Source organism: Xiphias gladius, chromosome 18, assembly GCF_016859285.1.
Source record: "Xiphias gladius isolate SHS-SW01 ecotype Sanya breed wild chromosome 18, ASM1685928v1, whole genome shotgun sequence".
In the NCBI taxonomy this organism is placed as follows: Eukaryota; Metazoa; Chordata; class Actinopteri; order Istiophoriformes; family Xiphiidae; genus Xiphias; species Xiphias gladius.
In genome coordinates this window covers 7896730-7921871 of record NC_053417.1, presented here as the reverse complement: position 1 = coordinate 7921871, position 25142 = coordinate 7896730, and the positions used below count along the sequence as shown (strand labels likewise).

At 40.4% G+C, this 25142-nt stretch overlaps 2 protein-coding genes across 6 annotated transcripts; both read left to right on the top strand.

Annotated features, from left to right (window-relative positions):
- The first annotated feature begins 26 nt into the window (after positions 1–26).
- On the top strand, positions 27–5542 carry ddost (dolichyl-diphosphooligosaccharide--protein glycosyltransferase subunit (non-catalytic)). The gene is made up of 11 exons (XM_040152274.1): positions 27–305; positions 1272–1382; positions 1485–1571; positions 1665–1768; positions 1880–1974; positions 2494–2587; positions 2943–3091; positions 3867–4014; positions 4150–4270; positions 4419–4525; positions 4875–5542. The coding sequence occupies exons 1-11, from the start codon at positions 71–73 to the stop codon at positions 5022–5024; spliced, it is 1401 nt and encodes a 466-aa protein (XP_040008208.1). The 5' UTR covers positions 27–70; the 3' UTR covers positions 5025–5542.
- A 113-nt stretch (positions 5543–5655) lies between these two features.
- plekhm2 (pleckstrin homology domain containing, family M (with RUN domain) member 2) lies at positions 5656–23471 on the top strand. 5 transcript variants are annotated; one of them, XM_040152269.1, is made up of 20 exons: positions 5656–6695; positions 9012–9118; positions 9447–9556; positions 9679–9778; positions 10002–10089; positions 10177–10351; positions 11117–11176; positions 12813–13101; positions 13206–14012; positions 14097–14166; positions 14843–14933; positions 15174–15238; positions 15604–15692; positions 16070–16202; positions 17029–17219; positions 17971–18036; positions 18173–18332; positions 19029–19208; positions 19747–19863; positions 20040–23471. In XM_040152269.1, exons 1-20 carry the CDS (start codon positions 6636–6638, stop codon positions 20175–20177), a joined length of 3096 nt encoding a protein of 1031 aa, XP_040008203.1. In that variant the 5' UTR covers positions 5656–6635; the 3' UTR covers positions 20178–23471. The 5 variants fall into 5 exon arrangements, with proteins under 5 accessions (XP_040008203.1, XP_040008202.1, XP_040008204.1 ...); XM_040152268.1 differs by having other exon boundaries at positions 8976–9118; XM_040152270.1 differs by lacking the exon at positions 11117–11176 and having other exon boundaries at positions 8976–9118.
- The last annotated feature ends 1671 nt before the right edge of the window (positions 23472–25142 follow it).

Here is a 25142-nt window from a genome sequence, read left to right as displayed (position 1 = left end):
CTGTGATTGGCTGGATCTCGGGGTCAAAGTTAAGTCGACTGCTAACGCTGACGTCCACTTCTGCAGCAAAATGGCGTCGTTGACAGCAGTCATGCAGACAAACCGGTCCGGTTCTAAGTCATCGTACAAGAAACGGACCGGTATGATGGCCCAAAGGAGGTTTAGACTTGTGGACAACATTGTCCTTCTATTCCTCACTTTAACCTCCATGTTGCATTGTGTTCTCGCTGACGGTAAGACGTTGGTTCTGCTGGACAACCTCAACATCAGAGACACCCATTCAATGTTCTTCCGCAGTCTGGCAGGTCAGTACAAGATTCATTCTTATTTTGAATCCATAAATACTCTCTTCTATACTGTTATAAAGCCCCATTGTATGGCAAACAGGTCTCTGGCAGGGAATATAGAGCCTTTTGGGACTAAACTTGCAGACTTGAGCTTCATGCAACACAGCAAAGCTGCTAACATTAGCTTAGCTGCACTGTTTGCTGTGTCTCGCCAAACTTAATGCAAGTCTCTGGCAGTTTAACGTATTTAACCTAAATTATGATACTTTTCGTGCTTCGTAATACTAACTTACACCGCACTGGGGGCCAGTCTTCATTTAGGCATACCTCTAGTGCACCAAATGGTTAATAATTTGATACGAACTTAATATTTTATAATCAACTTAACGGTCCTTTTCAACCAAAGATTCACTAATACCCGATGCAAGTGATCGTGGCTACATTAGGATAACCATGTAAATCTCCATAAGGTTCTGAACAGGATTTTAACATGTTATCGTGAATTAATGATTCACTTGCTAATTTGCTATAAATTGCCAATGCATCTTCGGCTATTTCGCTTAAAAGATTTGCAAAAACGTAGATTATATAGTGGGGGAAAATCACCTTCCCATTTGGCCAGTAGAATTTAACATTTGTAAGACAACAATCCCACTGACAGAAATTTATAATGTACATAGGTAATCGTGGAATACTGGTTTAAGATGACGAGTAAACAGAACAAAGACATGATTTTGAAAATACAACTTTATAATACTGGTAGTGTCACTTGACACTTGTGAGTATGACTGACTGGATTGCAATGTTGTTTTTTTTTATATCTGACATCCATACTTACAAATATTTATTGGTCTTATAGCTTGGGAGTTATAGTACAGAGGTTCCCAATCCTTTGGAACTTCAGCTTTTTTCAAGTTACTGCAAAAATGCAGTGCAAGTGTGTCAGTGTTTTAGTGCCGCTGATAATGTATCTCTCCTTTTCAGATCGTGGCTTTGACCTCACTTTCAAGACAGCTGATGATCCCTCCCTATCTCTGATCAAATATGGCCAGTTCCTGTATGACCATTTAATCGTCTTTTCACCATCAGTTGAGGGTAAATTAATGCTCTTAATCCAAAATGGCGTTATTAGTTTTATGGCTTATGTTTGCCTCATTGAAGCAATCTGTAAAATGCATTCTTTGTTGTCATCTGCAGACTTTGGAGGAAATATAAATGTTGAGACTATTACATCCTTCATTGATGGTGGAGGCAATGTCCTGGTTGCTGCCAGTTCAGATATTGGTCAGTTGGTTTCTAACAGGCTTTGCTACAATATTACATCATCTAAAATACTGGACCATTGTCATATATTCATGCCTTTCTCCTGTTACACAGGTGATCCTCTGAGGGAGCTGGGCAGTGAGTGTGGCATTGAGTTTGATGAGGAGAAGACCGCTGTCATTGACCATCACAACTATGATGTGTCTGATCCTGGAGAGGTAAACAGAATTCTGTTTAAGACAGCGGGCACATTTACTTTGTTCCACAAATCCTGTCTTTAGAACTGACATTTAACATTGTTATTTACAAGTGATCTTTCTTGTGTCCAGCACACTCTGATTGTCGCTGACCCAGAGAACCTACTGAAAGCTCCCACTATTGTCGGCAAACCCACCAATAAACCTGTTTTATTCAAGGGTGTTGGGTAAGCATTTAAATGGGAACAGCCATGTGTTCTCCGTACCACATGCAGGACTAAATGACCATAATATACTGTATTTGGGAGGGTGTTGACATTTCTGGCAATAATAAATCACTGCCCAATATTCAGTTATTCTGATAAATATCTTGTTCAAAGTTATTTGTCTTGGTTTGAAAGTATTTTGCTGCACTTCTCCATGCTTAAATTCAATATGTTGGCACTGCTGATATTTTAAATAGCAGTAGTGAAAACATTCACTCACTGTTTTACTTGTTCCTCTTTACAAATTTTAAATGATTAGTATGTTAAATAAAAATAAATTGGCCTATTTTTATTTTTTTTACATTGAGCAGCAATGGTTGACTTTTCACAGAATCTTTACTGGGCTGTAGCAAAGACTTATGAAGGAAGAGACAGCATTTGATGTCGCACTTGTTTAGTAATGTTCAAAGATTAATTGTACTACTCACAGCAATGCAAACCATATAAACATTTTTCTAAACATGCCACCTTCTATTCCAGTATGGTGGCAGACCCAGACAACCCTCTTGTCCTGGACATCCTTACTGGCTCTTCCACCTCTTACTCCTTTTTCCCAGACAGACCCATCTCTCAGGTAACATCATCATAACGTCAGTTTGTGAATTAAGAATAAGTTTATTTAGAACAAAAACTGTATCGATTTAGTTTCATGATCCTCCTCTGTTCTGAACTTGATTAGTAGCATCTTATTTGCGAAACACTATCATTAATTCACAAGATAAGGAAGTGGGAAATTAACTACTGGAGGTCTGAATGGATATTCTATTTCATTTTCCCATCTGTAGCTAAGCTTTGGAATTGCAAGAGGTGTCCAAGTGAAGCATCAGAAGCCATAGATAGCATTAGATTATCTGTATTAAAATGAACTGCAGAAGATTTAACATCATTTTACTTTATTTCTAACTAATAACTAATTTTTACTTCTTAAGTATCCCCATGCTGTTGGCAAGAACACCCTGCTGATCGCTGGCCTTCAGGCCAGAAACAATGCCAGAGTGGTTTTCAGTGGCTCACTGGACTTCTTCAGCGATGCCTTCTTCAACTCTGCTGTGCAGAAGGCCACACCCGGCTCCGAGAGGTGGGCCTCACTGTACATCACATCCTTGTTCTTTCTATCTCTTGGATACTATTACAACTAAAGTTGTAATAGTATCCAAGAGTTACAAAATCAAAACTGTCATTGGTGAAATCCTGGTTACTTTCAATTTACTTGTTTGTGTTTTGTCATGATAACAGGTGTTGTGTTATTAGCTAGCCTTACTTGGTCTTAAGGTGCTTGCAGTTCAGTGTCTTAAGTCCATGAATGTTGCCTTGAGCCTCCAGTTTTATGCATTTTTAAATCATTCCTTTCTGATGAGAAATTTCACCAGTTGTGCATACCTCCATTTTTTTTTTTTTTTTTTTTAAATCCTCAGGCTAATTTGTAAAAGGAAAGTAATCTTAGTAGTCCTTGAAGAAGCATTTAGGTATTACATTTAAAAACCTGTGTAGTTAACCTGTAATATGGGACTGTAATGACAGTTGGGCATTCTTTTGTGTAGCCATGATTGGTATACAGGATTCAGGCAGACAGCTGATGTTTTTAAAATTTAGACTTTTGCATGTTCAAATGGGAACTTCTCAAAACAAAACCAAAGAAGGAAGGAGAGGAAATTGACTCTTATCCTCCTACTGACAAACAGAAAAACACTGATCATTTTTCCCTTTAAATTCTTCAATCAAACAAACTGCGTCCCCATCAGAGGTTGATGATTCTCACTGGACTAAATGATATTTTCATAAAAATTCAGTATTGGCCAGATATCAGTCTACTGTGGTTGTAGCCCTCCTCTCCGTGTCATGGTCTCTGTTAGGCACGAGCAGACAGGGAATATGGAGCTGGCGGAGGCTCTGTCCCGTTGGGTGTTCAAGGAGGCTGGAGTCCTCAGGGTGGGAGCTGTTACCCATCATCCTGTGGGAGAGACCACTCCCCCTGCAGCGTACACCATCACTGACCTTGTGGTGAGTTTAAAATTTCAGTGACTTGTGTGAACAGTTATCACCATGGAGGTATTTGTTTTTAGCGTGACTGAGGAGCTGTGTATTTGTACTTAATCTATATCTATATCTCAATCAGTGTCAAATTTTCCCGTGCAGGAGTACAGCATTGTCATCGAGATGTTGTCCGAGGGCCGCTGGGTCCCCTTCGACGGAGATGATATTCAGCTCGAATTTGTGAGGATCGATCCCTTCGTCAGGACTTACCTCAAGAAAAATGGTATGTTGCTGTGCTTATAGAACACACACGTTAATTCTGCTTTCCACCTAAATGTATTGCATCCTTATGATTTGGGGGATTTGAGTTGTACACACCTTCTCTGTCATAAACTGTACTCACTATAAATGCTGTATTACATCTCTACTAGGAGGTAAATACAGCGTCCAGTTCAAGCTGCCTGATGTGTACGGCGTATTCCAGTTCAAGGTGGACTACAACCGACTGGGATACACGCACCTCTACTCCTCCACCCAGGCAAGTTAATCAGACGGTTGACTTCAACGGGGCATACCCAAATCAACAGTATGATTATGTTTGTGAAATCCCCATGCAAGTAAAGACACAAATGAAAAGAGTTTTATTTACATTTGTTAATTAAATGGAAAATAAAGATTTTTTTTTTTGTTTTTAGTTAATTTTTTTTACCCCCCTTGATATCCTAGTTGCCTATTACCCAGCATATTCTATGGTGATGGTTTTTGTTCGCTCATACCTTGCAGTTAAGCTCCAGGACAATCTCCTAAATCCTCGGTGTGTAACGCATGCAACACAATGCTCAAATGTATGGTTGGCTAATTTCTTCAACTGTGTTTGTTTACCACAGGTATCAGTGCGTCCCCTGCAGCACACTCAGTACGAGCGCTTCATTCCCTCAGCCTACCCATACTACGCCAGCGTCTTCTCCATGATGACAGGACTCTTTGTCTTCAGTATAGTCTTCCTGCACATGAAAGAGAAGGAGAAGTCAGACTAATGCAGAGAAAACAACGGGGAAAGGAAAAATGAGATTATAGATTTGAACTTCTGGTGTGAAGAGTTGAAATTGAATGTCTTGATGGCTTGAATCTTCACGCAGGGACTTGGACTGCAGTCCTCCATAAAAATACAGTTTCTTTTCGGTTATTGGAACGCTCAACTAATCGGGGTGTCGAGGCCAAAAGGGGTGCTGGCTGTAATGCAATGCACCTTTTTTTTTTTTTTTTTTCTTTTTACTTTGAAATCACTCAAAGACCTGTATACGTTCTGAAGTCAGTCAGTGTTTTTTTTATAAAGTTGCTTTACATTTGATAAAATGATCTCCTAAGTAGAGCACTTGCCTTGGAACATGAAAGAAATCCATATAAAAATTTGGACCCACATTTTCTCAATCAGGAAAGGTTATTGTGGTAACTACATGCACTGAAAATGCCAACTGTTGTTTTTTTTGAAAAGACTTTTGATGTGTTTCCAAAAAAGCTGGAGTCATCTTAACAATAAAAAACTGACATTCCACTCAGTAGAAACCCCTGACATTTCTATTGTTTTACTTACTATTGCTGCACGCTGTGACAGACAAACAATGTTGTTGGTTGTGGTGACGTACTGTCATGGAAACTCTGTTGTTGGTCTGGAGACTGTATACGCCATTCTCAGTACAAAAATACGTTCATTTAAATCTGAGTCTGGTTTGCAAAAAGCGAAAGAAGCACAGCACACACAGCATGACTTAAGTTAGACTTTTAACGACTTCTTAGAAACGTCCGCTCTGTCTGGCCATAGGTTTATTCATCTTGCTGTGTTGTTCGATTCGCCACGGTGCGCGCAGTTACTTATTGAAAAGACCGCATGTACCAATCCAAAAAGATCTGTGTATGAGTAACTTAAGTTAAAACACGGGAGTCTTACGCTTGCGCCGTATTCAGGGATTTGAACTGATGATACAAAATAAAGTCCTATTTTACGATGTCTTGTGTTTTTGGACTAAGCGGAGCAACAAAAAAAACTATTTGTAAAATTTTTGAACGCCTTTCAGCTCCTACAGTCCCCTCACGCATTAATGAAGCGTAATGAGGCTAGTGGTGACGTAACCCACTGAGTGGGAGCTACGCTCAGAACATTAAGGGTATTAGCATAAAAAGTTTGAGGTTATTAGCTATGTAGGCAAGTTCGCGAGAAGTTAACTTGAAGTAGTTCACGATAGCTAACCAGAGTGCTGAAACAGGGAGTATGATAAATAAAATTGCTGCTAAAAGTTACCCATGGTTGGACTAGAAAACTTGCTAGCCACCTCCGCTTTGAGTACCATCAACAAAAAGTCAAATGGCTACAGGCAACGCGAAGCTAGGCAAAGAGTACTTGGCTAACCGGATCCGTTGACAGAGGTGGACATATCATGCTGCTTGCTGGGCGTTAACATTAGGGTTGTGAACTAGCGTTGCTGTCAGGACAACTGACAACCATTGCTCTGTCGTTAGTGTGGGAACCAGCTTCATTGGAGGACAAGATCATGTTGGCTAGCTAAGGCGGGCGGTGTTAGCTTTAGCAAAACAGAGCTTCGCTTCAGGAGTCAGCTGACAACCTTCTGTAAACTGCCAGCAGATCAGTGATGGATCAACTGAAAGTAAAGGACCGCATATTGGAAAACATCTCCCTATCTGTCAAGAAGGTAAGCGTTGCTGCTGGTCAGCACACTTGAATATTGTCACAGAATTTAAGCATTTCCACATGCTTTAATTAGTGTAGCTAACGTCAGGTCATCTTTTGTCTGCCAAGGAGGGCAACTTTCAAGTTGGGGGGGGCATTACCAGCTCGCTGTCATGGAAGGGCCTTTCCCTTAATCCTATAATCAAATAACGTATAGAATATTCCCAACAATTCCTCAATTTATGTTTATGTTCTACAGGTCCGGCTTTCGGTTGTCATGCTCTAGTTTCTCCTTTTCACCACGGTGAACAATAGTAGCATCAAGCCCGTGTGTTTGCTCACTGCGGTATGTGTTGTAAACACACCTGCAACCATACCACAGACACATATTTTCAACATAAGGGTTAGCCAATGGATCTTTGCCCCAATCTTTCCGGCAAGGTCATGAAAAATATTTAGATTTAATTGTCCAGTTATGCCTGCCGTTGTGAAAGTACCTTTCTCATAACCCGATAGACAGCATTATATCTTCTTCCTCTTCTGCCTGCATGTTTGTACATTCACTTTCCAAAACCATGTGCATCTGAGTTTTTATTTTTCATGGCCTTCTCATGTAATTTGTCTCAGTTATTTCCCATTATGATTCCACCAGTCCCATAATCAGATGATTGCATTAGAAAGCCCAATCTCAGTGTGTTTAATGCAGTGAGCCCAGTACTGAGTCTTGCTTCCTTAATCCACATTTGTCTACTAAGTTTTTAATCCAGTTAACACATTTAGCTCTTTTATTGCAATGACAGCATAAAGACTCTGAAAGTGTTTATGAAATGAATTGTCTCAAGCTTCCAAGAAAGCATACTGTGTTTACCTCAGACAGACATTGCTTAGCCATGTGGAGATAGTCACATAATACAAATTCTGTCTCTTTGGGTCACAATCCTCAAAGCTACTTTGACCTACACTTGGCTTGGTCATGCCTCAGGGTTTCAATGCTCTAAATTAGGTTAAGGTCAAGAAGGTTCTTTGGGTCACTGAATGACGGTGGACCACAATGAGACAAATTTAGCTTCATCTGCATGGACATAGGATACCTTTTAGAAAAGCTGCCTGCAGATAAAATTGTATGTTTGTTTCAGTAGGAATGGTTCCAATCCAATGAGATACCTACAGTGTAATGCATTCAGAAAGGAGAACATTAAGACTGTAGCAAGTTTTGTGTTGCCTTTGCTCTGTATGCCAGCACACTGGGTTTGAAATGAAACAGTGACTATAAAAGGATAAATTACGTCCACATCAGATCAACAACACAAGAAATGAACCCCCTTTAATACATAGTCCTCCACTTTAAGGGGACCAAATATACTTCTAAATTCTTGGCTTGTGTCTCCAGCTCACAGACATCAGCAGGCACTATGTATCTTCCCTGGTAATGCTCTGTCAAACCTGTACTGGAGCCAGCTTCACTTACTTCTTGTTTCATGGTTTTCTTGCCTTCAGCCTGTTCTTCAGCAGTAAAATTGCAGTACAAGGAGTACAAGCACATTGGAGTTACATCAGCAAAACACATACTCATTTGGATTTAGGTCAGGAACATTCCTTTGCTTGGCCCTAAATTCCTTGGTTACTTTGACTCTATGTTTTACTGTAGGATCATTGTCCTACTGCATTCTCCCAAACCTTGGGTACCATGTATAAAAGGGTTACACCTCGTCCCATGTTCACCCCACACAGATGTGAACACCAGTAAGCACCCTTAATTAGTTATTATTAATAGTTATTGTTCTGTTTCATTTCCAGTGTGCTGGAGTACAGAGCCAAAACAATGATATGACTTGATCATTAGGTCAAAAATTCATTACGGACAAAAAGGAACCCCATTGCTTGGCTTGTTTGCATTAAAGTAATTTCATAATAGACAATTTTGCATGCTTTTAAAAGCTATTTCACCAACTTCCTCTGAGAGCAATTCAACATGCCAGTTGGCTGAACATCTGCAAATAAGGGCGTAGTAGAAGTAACTTTGCACACTGCACAGCATGCCCTGCACACGCAGCTGGTTTCAGGTATATACAAAAATAATACTACTACTAGTAATAATAATGATAATGATGACAATAATAATAAATACATTCCTCTGGAGATCCATACATGTAAGACGGCCAGTCATCATGAGTAAACTTCACTGTCTAGAAAATAAATACTTCAATGAGTGTATTTTTAAAAGTGTATCTGTCGTGATAACTTTTTAAATACAATAATTTCTTTGTAACTAGAACTGGTGTAATAATGTCCGTCTCCATAGCAAAACAGGCAGGAGAGAAATCATGTCTCTCTACAGTTGCAGAGTTACTTTGCGGCCTGTGAAGATGAGACTCCAGCCATCCGGAATCATGACCGGGTCCTGCAGCGCCTCTGTGAACACCTTGACCATGCTCTGCTGTATGGGTAAGAGCCTTACTGAGAGTAAATTGCACACTTGAAAGAGGAAGGGTGCATAGTGCAGTGAGTAATCTGATTTGTTTTTATTTGTCATGCAAAAAGTCTTCTTATAAATCCTGTTATTCTTACTTTTGGCATATTTACAAGCCTCATGTCCCTCTTTGTTAACTCTCACGACAGTTGCTTTTTGGGGCAAAATTTCTGACAATGTTTACACTCAAGTTAAAAATAATTGATCAAGGTATGGATACATTTAGTGCTAGTGCCATCACTCCACTCCCCTTGCCCCCTTTGGCCTCACAAGTGATATTATAGACTGTTTTCAACCTTGCAGGCTGCAGGACATCTCATCAGGCTACTGGGTCCTCGTCCTTCACTTCACTAGGAGAGAGGCTGTCCGCCAGATAGATGAGCTTCAGCACATAGCAACCAACCTTGGTCGAAGTGAGACATCTCTCTCATACAGTCCTCATCCACACTCATATGTAGAGAACTTTGGGAGTAAAGTATCTGTCATCATTCAGTGGTTATATGTATAGAAATGCACTTCTCTCTATTCTGTGCAGGTCGTGCTTGGTTATACCTGGCATTGAGTGAAAGCTCTTTAGAGAGCTACCTGCGCCTCTTCCAGGAGAACCAAGGATTACTGCAGAAGTATTACTTCAAGTAAATCATCCAGTAATCCTAGTCTTGATTACCAGATTTAAAAATGATGCTGTAACAAGTGGAAGTTAGAGTGCATTCCAGTAATTGCTTTCTTTAGTTTTTATGCTGGAGGACAAATTGATATATTGTCACGACCATCAGCATTTATCAAAATTCTGCTCACATATTTTTATGGTAAGTAAATGTCATTCATGTGAAGTTAAGTGATTTCCTTTTACGCTAGGAATGCACTGGTCTGCAGTCATGACCACCTCACGCTCTTCCTCACGCTGGTGTCAGGCCTGGAGTTCATTCGCTTTGATCTGGAGCTGGTTAGCATTTATTTCGTTACAATATCAATACAAAGGTTTGTGTTAGCAGCATGTCAGTAACAATCTTGTCGGGTCCTGTTGGGTCAGGATGTGCCCTATCTGGATGTGGCCCCTTACATGCCAGAATACTACAAACCCCAGAACCTGCTGGACTTTGAGGAAAGGCTGCCCAGTTCAGACAGCTTGTCCTTGCATTCCTTTACTTCCCTCACCTCCACCAACTTGGAGTGGGATGACAGTGCCATAGCCCCCTCCAGTGAAGGTAAATTGCACTATTGTTCTCTAACCCCTATATTTATCATTTGCTCCCTATTCATAACTCCCTCTCTGTTTGCTCCCCTGCTTCACTTAATCAGCAGTTACTGTCTTATTTTCAAAGAGGGGCACGCAACTGGTGCCCTAACTGGTTTGACAGTCATTTGGGCCTGTACTGGCTGTTAATTGTGACTGGCCAGTCGGTGTTGCTCCTCTTTAAATTAGCACCATCAAAATCCGATGTTGGTTCTATATGCTGTTACCACGTGAAATGGCTCTAATCTGGACACTTATTGTTATATTACTGTTAGTTTGCTACTGAATGACTATGCAGGGAATGGCAGCCTTTATTTTAGGGTTCATAATGTGGTCTGGCCCCATTGGAGTGCAAGTACAAACTCATATGCTTTGGCATGAATTCATACAGTGATTTCAACCCAATGGCATGTGGAAGCAGAAGTTGGATTGATCCTTGCAGACTCTCGTGACTCACAAACACTGAAGTGCATTTTATCAAATGGATCACATGGTGTGCAGAGAGAGACGGTTACAGAGTGTTCTCATTGGGGTGAATGCAGTGTCCAGTCAATGCTTTCCCAATCACTCTCCACAGAGCACTGAGTCAGTTCCCTTGTTTTAGTTCCCACTTGTCTATTTTTCAGTTATTTGGAATGCCATATGTCATGTTATTTTTCTGTTTCTGTACCATTGTCTCAATCTCCTCTCTCAACTCCATCTCTCTAATGTTGAATGTTATCCCTCCTTTTTTTAGATTATGATTTTGGTGACATCTTCCCCGTGTTGCAGTCATTGCAAAGTGCAGACTGGGAAGGTGGGACATTGGTCAACCCCCCCATCCATCTTTCCTTCCCTCCCTCCTATCTCGCATGGCCCTCCCACAGCTTGTGCTTGATTCATGCTGGGTACTCTAGCCAGTAATAACAAATGTTAACTGTAAAATGCAGCTAGCTGTTACAAAATACTGCTGATCTGAGGAAGTAAAAATTAGCTTGATGCAAGGGACCCTGCTTAAGCTTAATTTAATATTGTACAAACCTCTGCCATTATAGGAGAAGGTAATGTTTACCTTCTCTTAAACCTGGATATGAAACATGAATGTTGATGTAACTGAAAAATTTTCTTTTGCCACACATTAGTAGCTGTAGTAAAATGTGACACACAAATCCATTTTAGTGAAGCTTTTATTAATGAACATTTTATGAGTTAAATTAACACAAGTAATTAAAAAAAAAAAAAAGTGGAACTTTTCTCTGTCCTGTTCTGCATGTGTTACTGGGGAATGATCCTAATGCTCACTTGGCCTTGTTATCTACCACAGCAAGATGAATGGCTGATGCAACTGGTACTCACCTCTTCCAGTCTTTCTCCAGTACACTGTGTGGACTTTGTTTGTCTGGTGTAGCTTTTTTGTAATGTCTTCTCTTCTTGTGTGATATGTGGCACTGGCCTAGGTTCAGCTCAACTGCAGTGTGAGGTAAAAATCAAGAGTAGTTGCTGAAAGTCAAGAGTGCATATTGCTGTGTATTACTACAGCATCTGTTTGCAGTACGCTGTTACATGCACATGGACTATGTACATGTCTGTTTTCTTATAGATGACCTTTAATTATTCTTATTTTTTATAGTATTCTTTGCTTGAGGGACTGAGACACACCTAAGTTTTCTGTCATGTACAAATGCTTTAATGCAAAATCAACAAAGTCCCTTTTCCTGGCTTGTAGAAATAACTAGATCATGTTAGATAAGCACTACATCCTACCTTCCACTGGACCAGTTTCTCCTTAACTTCGCTGAAGTTTGTCCATTTTTTTGTAGTTCTGATGAACACATAAGTGTTAATAACCGTAGTTAGTAGAAAACGAATGAAAGAAATTGGGAGATTGTTTTTGAATTATGTCAGAAGGTCTCTAGTGACTTGGTCGATGCCATACCTTAGGCAGTCCACTCATGATGAATGAAAACATAAAAAAATAGAGATTCGTGGAAGTTCTATTATTAAAGTATTGGTGGTGCATGACCAATCTCTAGAAGCTACATTAGTAATGTTTGACCTAGGCCTGTGCCACTGCAAAGAAAGCTGCTGCCTGTGTACTTACTTGATGTCTTCAACATTGCATTTTGTGCCTCTCTGACCCTGCTTAAGAACTACAAAGAACACTGCAGTCCGTAACATTTATTGTGTGCGATGCTGATGAAGAAATACACAAAGCTTTTGTGACATTGTGTCGCTGGTCAGCTTTTTCATACTGATGAAAATACATGTATGTATGGAAACCTATGAATAGAAACAACTCTCCCCTTAATTACATTTCAAGCAAAACTTGTCACTCAATTTACCAGCGAGACGGTGCCAAAACTTGGGTGTCTTTCTTTCAATATGTAGAAGTAAATGTATGTAACTGCTGCTTTTGTACTAAGTCAGTCTTTTCTTGTGGCTTTTCATGATAGAGGGTGACCTGACCGACCAGGCCAGCTGCCCACAATCCAGTGGCTCAGATCCCCAAACGGTCATTAGCGACACAGTGGTCCTTTCTGCCAGCACTGTCAAGGTGAAGGTAGCAGCTCATCCTTCCCCACACAGCCCCACATCCAGACACAACCCCTTCAACGAGGACTCAGACACCAACACTACCAACACCTCGGCCGATGTCACGCCAGTTCACGTGGCCAGCCGCCACAACACTACTGCCCCTGGGGATGGCACGGAGAGGACCAGCAATGAGCTGGAGGTCATCAGGTACAGTAGCCACAGCTTCAGTAGTAGGCTCACATCGTGTCTGCAGAGTTAATCAAATTGTATTTAAACCGAGGAAACACAGCTAACCACTGTGTTTTGTCCAGGATGGCCAGAAGAAGGAAACCGGCCAAGAAGCGACGAGGGAAAGGTTCCACAGATTCCAGCTGCAGCATCCATAACTCTGTCTCCTCTGATCATATGGAAATGGACAACAGCCTCCTGGCCTCGGAGGATGTGGATTCATTAAACTGCACTGTAATTCAGCTGGATGATGAAGGAGAGTTGAGGAGAAACGGGATGGGGTCACAAGCTGTGGAGGAAGGAGATGAGGATGAGGTAGTAGGCCTCCTACGCCTCCCAGAGATGACGGACACCTCCATGGACAGTGTGGGCCAACCCCTCCGTGATGTCATGGACCGGCTCAACGGGGCCCTGGATAGGGAGGAGGCCTGGGAGCACCCTGAGGAGGAAGAGGAGAAAACTAGTGAAGTCTGTAACCAGAGCCCCCAGCCCCCTGCACAGCAGCCCTTTCGAGAGGATTCAGGGGGCGAGCCACCTGACCCAGCCCCAGGAGAGACTTCCCGCTCCCCTCTGTCCAGAGGCCCCAAGTTCCAGCAGGCCTCTCCCACACCTACAGACTTACGCTGCTTTACCCCCAACAGTCCAGACTCTGCTTCCACAGGTGGTGGCCACTATGACTCTACAGAGCATAGCCAATCGCAGACTCTTTCAGGTGGCCTTGAAGATGAAGGAGAGGCAAAAGCGCAAGCAGGACAGGAGCCCGACATGAAGGAGGAGGTGGACGTACAAGGAGAGGATACGGACAAGAATACATGTACTGAGGAAACACAACAACAACTACAAGAGGAGAAGCTCAGTCCCTCAGAAAGTTCTCACCCTGCAGAGTTTAAGTATGAAGTTTCTTCAAAATGAGCTGTTTGCTGTCGTAATGTTATTTAATGTGTGTCTAATGTTCTTCACTTTTGATATTTCAGGGTGGACAATAATCACTTGCTTCTTCTCATGATCCATGTATTCAGAGAGAATGAGGAGCAGCTCTTCAAGGTGAAGACAGAGAAAGTTGTTGTTATTATTATTATTATTATTATTTTTATTTTTTTCATTCTTTGGGAAAAAATGTGAAAGTGCAAAGCATTTCTTTTAATGGCAGCATTAATAGTTGAATGACAAAATTTAGAGAAGCGCAGATATTGTGTCATGGCATTTTAACATGTCTTTTTTGAGGAAAAAAAGAGGTAAAAAGTCAATCCTCTTTTTTACATCTTTGAACCAGTTTTGGTGTTGTTTCACTCATACTTGTTGTGACATCTAAGAAGTGGTTTGGAGATTGTTGCTCAGTCGAAATGTTGCAAGGCTCAGATTGTAAAATGTTTTTCAATCCTTTTACTCAGGCTGTAGTAATTTATCTGTCTGGTATTAGTTAAAAAAAAACACCATTCAAATTTTTCACACATTAAACCCAACTGTGTAAACGGAAAAAAAAATGCAGATGTATTTAGTGTAATACAAATGACTGGTTTGTCATAAATGATGAAAACCAACATCTGCTGACGGACTATACTGTATATCTATAAAATAACAGTCTATACAGCCTATCTGCTATATTTGTAGCAACATGCTACAACCTGGTTTCTAGTTGCCAGAACCCATCATGAGTGTTTGAGACAGATGAATATGGTGGTTTTCTAACACTTTACACAATTTATCTTTCTGTTTTCAGATGATGAGGATGAGTACAGGCCACATGGAGGGGGACCTGCAGCCCCTGTACCTGCTTCTGACTGACTGTTACATCTACCTGCTGAGGAAAGGTAGGTGGCTAAAGACCCAGCATGCACTGGCTTTGTTTGGTAATATGAGGTGCAACGGTTCAAATCATAAGTTGGGGCATATTGATTTTTATCCAAGGAAAAAAATTGCAAATGGTTTTCGTCTAACCATACACTGTGTCCACCTTTACTGGCAACCCAGAGAGTATCTATTTTTAGCAAAGGATAAGGTTATTCTGAAGGCAAAATATAATTTACATTGACATTTGGTTTTCTTCACAGGTGCAGCAGAGAAGCCCTACACAGTAGAAGATGCTGTTTCTTATAATGAGTTGGACTATCTTTCAGTAAGTATCCTGCACAACAGGGGTTTGCCATTTACTCTCATTTGTCCAGGCTATGGGCTGTTATTGTTGCATAGATTTGACTTTATTTTTCATGTTGTCCTCTTACAGTTATGTAAAGCAAACGTTCAAAGTTACAAAACATGTATGAGTTAATAAAGTACAGTAGAGAGTTGTATGTTTTAGTCGTGCAGTGCAGCATCAATTGCCTCAACTGTAACAACATGGTCCTCTGTGTGATCCGTGTACCAATAATTACATGACATTCATCAACTATGTAGGCTCAAGCGTGATATGACAGCCAGGGGGATGGAGCATAATGTTAGTTATGTGACTAATGAAGTAGTTGTAATGTTGTTTTCCTTTAGGTGGGCCTTGACCAACAGACAGTGACAGTGGTTTGCACCAACAGACGAAGAAAATTCCTGTTGGACACAGCTGATGCCTCACTGACTTTGTGAGTGTACCCTTACATCTGTGCCTCGTGTCTCTTGATACTCTGACTGCATACTGGATCTGGCACATGAAGATTATTCTGCTATTCAGAACATCCAACATTGAGCAATGCACAACTGTTTTTGGTTCCCTGTGCAAATAGGCAGCATGCACACAAAATCTCAACTACTCGTGTGCATCTGTGGTCAGGATTCTAGTGACCATCTTGAGTCGACTATGAATCTAGTCTATTACAACCATAATAAGCTGTTAAAGAAGTATTTCAGTACATTTCCGAGCAGAACTATTGACTTTATAGAGCAATATGGGGCACATCACAAATGGCATCCTTGTCGCATCCTCTGTCCTCATCCAGTTCATCCCTCTTCTTAAATACAGCTGGTTCCTATCTGTTCTCAAGTCAGCCATGGTGAAGGGTTGTCGTGAGCCTCCTTACCCCTCTGTCCTGACGGATGCCACTATGGAAAAACTGGCTCTCACTAAGTTTGTCTCCCAGGAGTCTCACTGTGAGGTAAAGAAAAGTTTATCTGCATCACAGGTCAGGCCTTTACAGAGAGAAGGCCAGCACACATGTAACATAAGTTTCTTTGACCTGATCAGACTACCTCTACTCTAGTGGAGACTCCAGTAAAAGAGCAACAACTTTTAGGAAAATCTTACACAAGAAATTTTTTATCCCATCTCATAGCTAGTGTGTGGCAGACTATAACTTTGACTTCTGCACATCATTATATTTTGTAGATGGATTTAAGATCCAATGCAGTAAAAATGACCTGATAAATTGCATTTAATTATATTTGTGTACATATGAAAATTGCACAGTAATCCGGTGCAGACTTTATCGAATTGTATCACCATGCAGCAGTAACTTAATCTTGTCAACAAAAAATCCAACATAATGCTCACTGTGATAAATACCTAACTCAAGTCTCTGTAATTCAGTTTCCATATCATAAATGAATTTAAAAACGGGTTGTCTGGAAGGTAGAAAGGAATGTACACAATTCAGAAATCTAAAACAGTTTCATGCTTTGGAAAATGATCAGCAGTGATGGAAATTATACATGATTTGAAGTAAACCATTCAAAACACTCTTGTGGTCCTTTTAATAATTTCTACTTTCTCATTTACCAAGAAAGTGCATGGGTAGTGACATTGTGTATCATCTGCATTTACAACAACTAATGTTGATTATTTTACTTTGAAAAGGCTTAGTAGCCATAACATGGTAGTATTTCTGTAATTCTAGAAAATGTTGGTAGTCCCTGCTTTACTGCTCTCATATTATTTGGCTGATTTCAAATCACTGATAAACTAATGCTTGCCTATTTTTCCAGGTATCAGAAGTGTCTATCCAGCTCTATTCACTGGTCCACTGGGAAGATCCTATGGACATGACTTTGTCTCCCCAAGGTGGCCCACCAAGTTCTGGAGTACCTTCCAACACCAAGGAAGGGACTATGCACTTCCGGTCTGGAACCACCTACCTCGGCAAAGAGCTGTGGAAAAGCTGCTACCTCGTCCTCAGGTATGGGCGGGTCAAACACGTCAGTTCCCTTTTCTACTGGTAAAATGTTATGTTCTTTTAAATATACATAGGTTGGAGTCCATACTACATATGATGCACATGACATTATAATGTGTTTCCAGTTTCACTTTCTCTTACAAAATCATAAGCATTCATGTCACATTACAGTGTAATATTTATGGCATTTCAGACTCACACCTAACATACGGTATCTGAGAACACATTTACCATAATCCCCAGTTTTTATGTCCCCACTTCGCACTTTTGCTTTAGTGAAAGATGTCGCGCATATTGGAAGTAATATTTCCTATTGCTTTTCACTCCTTTCACCATCTGCCAATGTCTGACTTACTGAAAGCTTGAGCTCTATTTTGTGTGTAGAACAAAGCAGTCCAGCAGATTTCTTGCCAGTCTGTCCAGAGGTACAAAATGAATAATATAAAATGCAGGGTAGGGGCTGCGGTCTTGTCTGTTACAGTAATCGTAATAGTATCGGAAATGAATGAGGTAATGATTTAATCATGAGGTACCGTTTTAATAAACCAAAAGGCCTCACCAGTGACCCTTTTAGGCCCACCTAGAAAAAAATGGTTTGAAACAACTGTGTGACTGACATTGCCATTATTAGATATCAGTGTATTCTGTCTAGATTTAAATGCATTATAAAGATTACATTAAAATGTTGTATATTTATGCAAGATAATGAGTTTCTGAGTATGTGAATAGAAACAGTTGTCCTCTTTTCTTACAGCAAAGGGATTCTTAACCTGTATGCAGAAAGAACTGATGTGATACCTCTGCTGTCTGTCACTATGGGGTAAGCTTCAGTTGTCTGAAAGATGATACTGGCGATGGATATAACCCGTTGAGGCTTTTACTGTTCAAAACACTGTCTTCAATGATGACCGCTGCTATATTTTCATGCTCTTTGTGGCCCTCTTATTCCTCCACAGAGGGGAGCACTGTGGAGGCTGCCGTCGCTCAAACAGCACAGAGCGTCCCCATGCCTTCCAAGTCATCCTGACAGAGCGCCCCCCACTGGAGCTCAGCGCCTACAATGAGCAGGACATGGCCGACTGGATGCAGCTGCTCTGCCAGTCTGTCTCCAAAGGGGTAAGGAGAGAGACTTGAACCCACTATGTAATTGGCAAATACATGGTGTATTTCTAATATTGCATTTATCCGGGAGTGATGGGTGTCACACAGTCTGTCTTTTCAAAAGTGCACACAGGGTTTACACAGTCCATAAAAACACCCTCAAACGAAAACTATGTAACTTTGTACTACATGGCACTGTATGTACATGCTGTAAGACCATATACCTTCCACCATTCAGTCACATGTACTCCCAATTCAGGCATTCCACAGGAAGCCTGCCTTTGAACTATGACCATTTTTCCAGGAATCAGGCAACATGTTGACTTGATGCATGTTCACCTCAAAGTAAAAGAATCCAAACATGCTGAATTAGGACAAACAGAGCACCTTTTCTTGGGATAATTACACAAAGTACTCATTGTGATATCCCACACATTGTTATCTTTAACTCAAGTGGGAAGCTCATCAAACTCAAGTTGGATGAGCTTTCCCCACAGCTTTCATCAAGGAGCAACCATGCATAAAGGCACCTTGACAAATAATCCCTAAATGCACTGTGCTGGATGTACAGGCAACATGATGTTCATTGTATGCAGGGGTCATCAGGTTTTTGCTTGCACAGGTTCTTTTATGCACACCGTCAACATGGATTGATTTGCGATCCATTAATATAAGCAAGGTATAATTAAACTACAACCATGTTATCTCCAGGTCATCCCTCAGGGCTTGGCACCCACCCCCTGTATCCCATGCTGCCTGGTGGTAACGGACAGTAAGCTGCTAACCTGCCATCAGGACTGCCAGACGAGCTTTTTCCGTTCGCTGGGCAGCGCTGATATCTGTGATGTCACCACGGTCAGCCTGGAGGCCGACAAGGAGTACTGTGTGATTGTGAGTGACCGGTTGTTTAACTCCCGCTGGTGTCGGTCCAATATATGGTTTTTTTATTAGACTTATTTTTTAATGGTATTTAAAATGTATTGATTTATTAATTAACATTTTAAATTAGCCAGCTGAATTACAGGCATTAGTGATAGTTGTTTTATATTCGTGGTGGCAAACATTTTTTATTTTTGAACACTCTCAAACGAGACCATGAGAACAGAATGACGTCACTGAGTAGAACTCTTCCATTAGCTAGAGCCTCTGATATCAGGTTTCCTAATCCATTAAATAACACGATAGAAGCCTCTTCAGCTTCACCCATGTCCCACTATCACTGCATTCCTTGCACACACACTCTAGCACAGCCAAAGTATTGTAAATACCATTAGGTCAGTTTAATATTATTCTATGCGCAAGCAGTTGATGAGAAAGTGCATCACATATGTACCAGTATATGGCGTGGTTATAATTCTCTTATGTTTAATACCTTTAATGTAAGCCTTCACTGGGTATTTCCCGCTTTCTCCCTCTGTTTTGTGGCTAGGAGTTTGCAGCAGATCGGACCCAGTTCCTCCCTCCCTGGGTCTTGTACTTCAGCGGCTGCGAGGAGAGAGATCGACTGCTGGAGGTGTTACGCAACACATGGAAAGCCGTTTTCCAGGTCAGGCAGTACTGTAGACTGCTATTATCATAGGTGGAAGGGAAGATACAATAATATTACAATAATTACAACATTAAATGTCCCAGAATATAAACACGTAAGATCTTAAGTCCAACAATTACTGGCATTGGCTGTCCATCTGGTTAAACCATCATGTATGTCCTCACTGTACATAGGTTGACCTTCCCCACAGAGACGTGTCTGATCCATCGGTGCAGAAGCGTTGTAGTGAGGCCCTCACCCTGATGAAGAGCGCCTGGCAGAGGGCAGACAGTCTGGCCCGAGGAAGAGCCCAGCGTGAACCCTGGTGCTGATTGACACGCACACAGGCACACATACCCTTACCTGTGGGAAGCCACTGAAACAGGCTGATAGTTAAACAGTCTGATATAAAGTTTTGGATATAACAGTCTGTGTTACTGGATACCATTCAGAGTTCTAAGCTGAAAAACAAAGATAAACCAATGAGACATGGTGTAACATTGTGATGGACTTCTAATTTACTGATGAAATGTTTCTATCAGAGAAACGTCCTGCAGAAGTAGCAATACATATGGCTCATTACATCGCAAAGATGCAGTGGTGAGACATTCTCCCTCGAAATGAAATGAATTGAATGAACCTCCAGTAGAGTGACAGTGTGTTTTATTGATACATCACCATTAATGCTTTATTAGCAGATCTTCAGACAGCAGTGGAGAAAAAATATGCTGAATCGAGTAAGTTTGGTGTCAGGTGATATGATATATAGTATTCTCTTGATTTGGGGGGGGGGGGGCTCTACAGGAAATGGTGATGGATAGATCTACAACACGCACACGTACTTGTGTCATGGATAGACTTTGAAACCAATCCTCTGATTTTGTCTCCACAAGTAGGGGTCAAACAGTTTTTCTTCAATGGATAATCCATCTTAAAATGATCACTTAAGTAAGGATTTGACTTTGAGTCGGTGATAAACTGGATGCTCCTTATGATATACAGTATATTAAGAAAGCCATATATGAAGAGGGCAGTTGCTGCTTTTTTGTGGAAAAGTTCACACTCCTTGCCTTGCCCACACACACACACACACACACACACACACTCACACACTCACACACTCACACGCACATACTTCAGTAACCCTCTTTGCTTGCACAACTCACAAGACTGTGTGGTGATAAAGTCACTCCTGGCTTCCTACGAGTTACAAGATGTTATACTGTACCCTAATTGTGGCGTCATTATAGAGCAAATGTACAGCACTGTACAGTATCAAGGCATAATAACTTACGGTTGTGTATGTGTCTGATATTCAGTTTTGGTTTGTAAAGGGCACATACACCAATGAGCCACAACATTAAAACCGGTGACTGGTCTTCATGTTGTGGCTCTTCACTGAATTATCATCACATCCACATTGTACATTAGCTCGAGAGAAGGAGGATCTCAATATGAAGTATGCCTGGATATTTAACATTTGCACTGTTAAATGACACGCTCGTGCTTGTGTCGTTTTATCTGACATCTTGCTTTACCAGTTTAAATGTTGTCACCAAGATTTAAAAAAAAAAAAACTTACCAGGAAATGCAACAGACTTGCCTTTTTCTCCACTCTCTCGAGACGAGCGGAGGCTTCCGTGCAGACTTGCACATAGTTTTTGCTGTTTTTTTTTTGTTTTTGTTTTTTTTAAATGGTACCAATTGTAGTTTTGTGTTAAGATCATAATGTCCTGTTTTTGAAGAAAGTGGGAACAGTTGTCACTAAATTATTTAGCTGAGTGGTGACATTGTCTCGTTATCGACTCTTGTGTCTGCATTATCAGATGTGTACTTCTCCTTTAGTGTGGGTAAATATCACATTCGATATTACGGTCTGTGTGAAGAGTCCTTAACTGATTGAGAGCTACAGGTTGTCTTCTCGTTTTTATTGTACACCAGGGGTTTGTGTTGTCATACTGTGATGTACGGTAAGATCTGGCCATTCTACAAGCTACAAGACACTAGATTAGAAGATCCCCTTCTGCACGAGTCATCATTTAGCAACGTAGGGCCATGTTTGAGGTTTTTCAATTTAGAGCAAGTGTAGCACCCGCTCTTATCAGATCAGTGGTTTTATATATCCCATAATGTTAACTAATATCAAAGCTGTACTTGGAAAGGAATAAGAAGTAGAACATCCTAAAAGAAGCCTTTTTAGTTTCCCTACAAATTACCGTCAGCGGGTGGTAATGCATGTGTTACCATCGGTCCTTAAAATTACCACTGATTAGAGTGCTGCTGCTGTGTCTGTGGCCGTGTGTAACTGCTCTCATTGCAAGGCAAAGATGTGTGTGAGGTTTCTTTTGCAATGACAAAGTTGCCTTTTTGACAGCCCTGACAGAACTGGACGAAAAATGGCCTATTTGTTGAAACTAAATGAAGCATTATTTTTCCGTTTAGTAGTTGCCTTACACTCTACAATTTGGCTGACTGTATTGGAACACTTGAACAATCATCTTAGTTTATGTTGTGGTTTTCGAACAGGTCAAAAATGTGCTGCATGTTGGGATGGGAATCAAAACTTAATACTCTGAGTGCAGACATAATCGTGTTCCTACCAAATGTTGCATATTCAGCAAAGTAAGGTATTGGGGGGAGGGAAAAAAAACCATTTTGGTAAAATTACCAAAACTTGGGCACTAAATAAGCACCAGTATCAAAAATGTTCAAATGATACCCAGCCCTATACATACTGTATGTCTTACTTGCATATGTTTGTACAAATGTCTACATCTTTATCACACTGTTACTTTTACGTCAGCATTACTCAGTGCTTTCAGCCTTTCTAAGTGCCACTTGTTCTCACTCATCTTCTGCTCTTTTACAAAGAAATCTAATCTCAGGTGAAAAAGGTACTTCACATCCAAAACCTTAAGAGTAACCATGCATTTAAAAAAAAAAAAAAAAAAAAAAGTTTTTTAAATTGCTGCTGTTTTGTCTCATTCAATATTTTTTAAATCCATTTTTCTACTTTGGTTTCTCCCATGTTCCATCCAGCATTATGAATTTATTTTTGTGCACACAGAGAAGACTGCAAAGTGATACCAGCTGGGGGAAGAGGTTTTCTGTAATAGTCCTTTAATAATTCAGTGGGTTCCAAATTAGGATGGGTTGGCTGTGTTTATGAAATCCTCTCCCCCCAGTGGATTACTTAGACTTTTTGACCAGGGAGAGAACAGTTGCAATAGTTGAACTAACGTGAAATGTTTGTTGGACGGTCAATAAAACATTAAGTGCTTGGAGTTGTGACCTATGAAGTGTATATAAAGAAGAGTTAGTCTTATTGAGCAGTGTTATGAATGTGGGACATTGCTGGCCAATGATGGATGCCATCCTTTGAGTGATGTATTGGGAAAAAGCGCTTTTTGATTTTGTTCATAAATGTATACTGCATGTAATATTTATGTTATGTTTAGTAGTTTTATCAAATTGTAAATAGAGCACTAATCAAGTATAACATATTGTAAACTCACACATAAAGTAAAGACATGCATGTCCAGAAGGTTTTATACTGTTCATAATGGTCATGAATGTACAAATAAACCTTTGTGATTGGACTGCGTAACTGAATAAACTGAAATGAAACCATGGCTCCTGCGGTGATACATGTGCTAAATGTTACAGTGCTTTTAACATCTGCGTTTCTTTTACAGGTCAAAGCAGTGAAACGCTGTGCATTGAAAACACAAGGACAGTCATGTTAGAACAGTGATGAAAGATTTACAAGAAGAGAGCAGATATGTGTTGGGTCAACCGTCTGTACTTTTACACAGTTTGACGCAAAAAATTTAGTCTCGTTGCATACTGTCCTTTCTTGCTAAAATCCCTAGTGTAGAGTAAATTAAATGATGGTTGTCAGCACAAAAACTGCAAAAAAAACAACACACTGACAATACATCTGTGGGAGTTGGTTATTTTGGATTTGTGCCCCTGACTCAGTAATAACCTACTTGAATTCCTGACTTCCAAAGCTTTCTTTCGAACCTGCACCACTGTTGTGAAACTTACAGTCCCCGCGCTCTGGCGTTTTAAATTAGTACTAGTGGAAGACGGTTAAGCTATGATGACTGGCAAGCCTTGTATTCCAACAAAATGACACAATGACATTGACAATAAGTGAAAATACTTAAGTATACTCATTTAGCGGCAGAGTCAAACACCTAAAAGAAGAAAAAATCATCTAAAAAAATGGTAAACAGCCTGGCAGCAAGAGTTCCCGAACAATGTAAAATGACAGTAGAAAATCTGTAGGTATTCTACTGAGATTTTTAAAAAAAAATACAGATATTTACTGTAGACATTCTCTGTTTTTACGGTCCAACTATAGTAGAATTAAAAAAACAATTCTCATAAAATATCTCTAGACTTTTAAACAAACGTATAAATCTCCATAAAAAGTGAATAATGTAGCAGAAATACCTTCAAATGACCTAATTTAAACGAAGACTGTTGTTTTCATACGGTACTGTGTGGTAATTTCCTAGGATTATCCAATCCATCCACAAGAACTCCCCAATCAAGAAGCAGACAAGCAAGTCTCAAGTCTTAACCTTCTTGTCTCAAGCAAGTCCCAAGTAACCGTGTTTAGACTCAAGTAAGACAAGTCGAGTCATTGCTCAGGTCCAGCAAGTCCCAAGTCGAGTCACCATGAAAGTGAGAGAAAGGGTTGCAACGGCAAACCGTGTCATGGGAAATCTGCACCTGTTAGTTACTTAGTTAGCCTCTACAACTAGGGATGGGTATGGTTAAGATTTTATTAATACCAATACCACTATTGATACTCCTTATCAACTCCAATACTCACCAATACTAATACAGAGCAGTCTCCTTCCTAAAAATGTAGACTGCTCTGGTTACATTAGGTTACACTGCTGACATTTGAAATACACTTATTACATTAAAACAGACACATATGATGGCGTGTAATGTTGGTATTCTATTTCATCTCTAAGCTTTGTCATTTTTCCTCTAATTAGGCCTTTCATTGACAGTTTTCAACATAGAGTGATGTTGAAATGACTGATATCAGGTGCGGAGGGCGACTAGCATGTATGGATGATCGTGGCAGTTTTTAAATCTTTATCCAAGACCCTTTGAATGTCGGAATAGATTATTATAAGCGCAACAGTTTCACACTTTGTGTTTAGTACCTACTGTATAGCCAATGGTTCAAATTGCGTGGAAGGGAAACATAGTATTCTATCTGATGATTACTGTTCTCTGCTGTGGACTGTGCAGACTAATACATCCATTAA

Coding starts and splice junctions, on each gene's coding strand:
- ddost (XM_040152274.1), top strand. CDS start 71: ATGGCGTCGTTGACAGCAGTCATGCAGACAAACCGGTCCGGTTCTAAG. Junction 2,588..2,942: donor CAGACAGACCCATCTCTCAG/GTAACATCATCA, acceptor TTACTTCTTAAG/TATCCCCATGCTGTTGGCAA. Junction 4,526..4,874: donor ACCTCTACTCCTCCACCCAG/GCAAGTTAATCA, acceptor TGTTTACCACAG/GTATCAGTGCGTCCCCTGCA.
- plekhm2 (XM_040152268.1), top strand. CDS start 6,636: ATGGATCAACTGAAAGTAAAGGACCGCATATTGGAAAACATCTCCCTA. Junction 6,696..8,975: donor TCTCCCTATCTGTCAAGAAG/GTAAGCGTTGCT, acceptor CCGTCTCCATAG/CAAAACAGGCAGGAGAGAAA. Junction 19,864..20,039: donor CATGGAAAGCCGTTTTCCAG/GTCAGGCAGTAC, acceptor CACTGTACATAG/GTTGACCTTCCCCACAGAGA.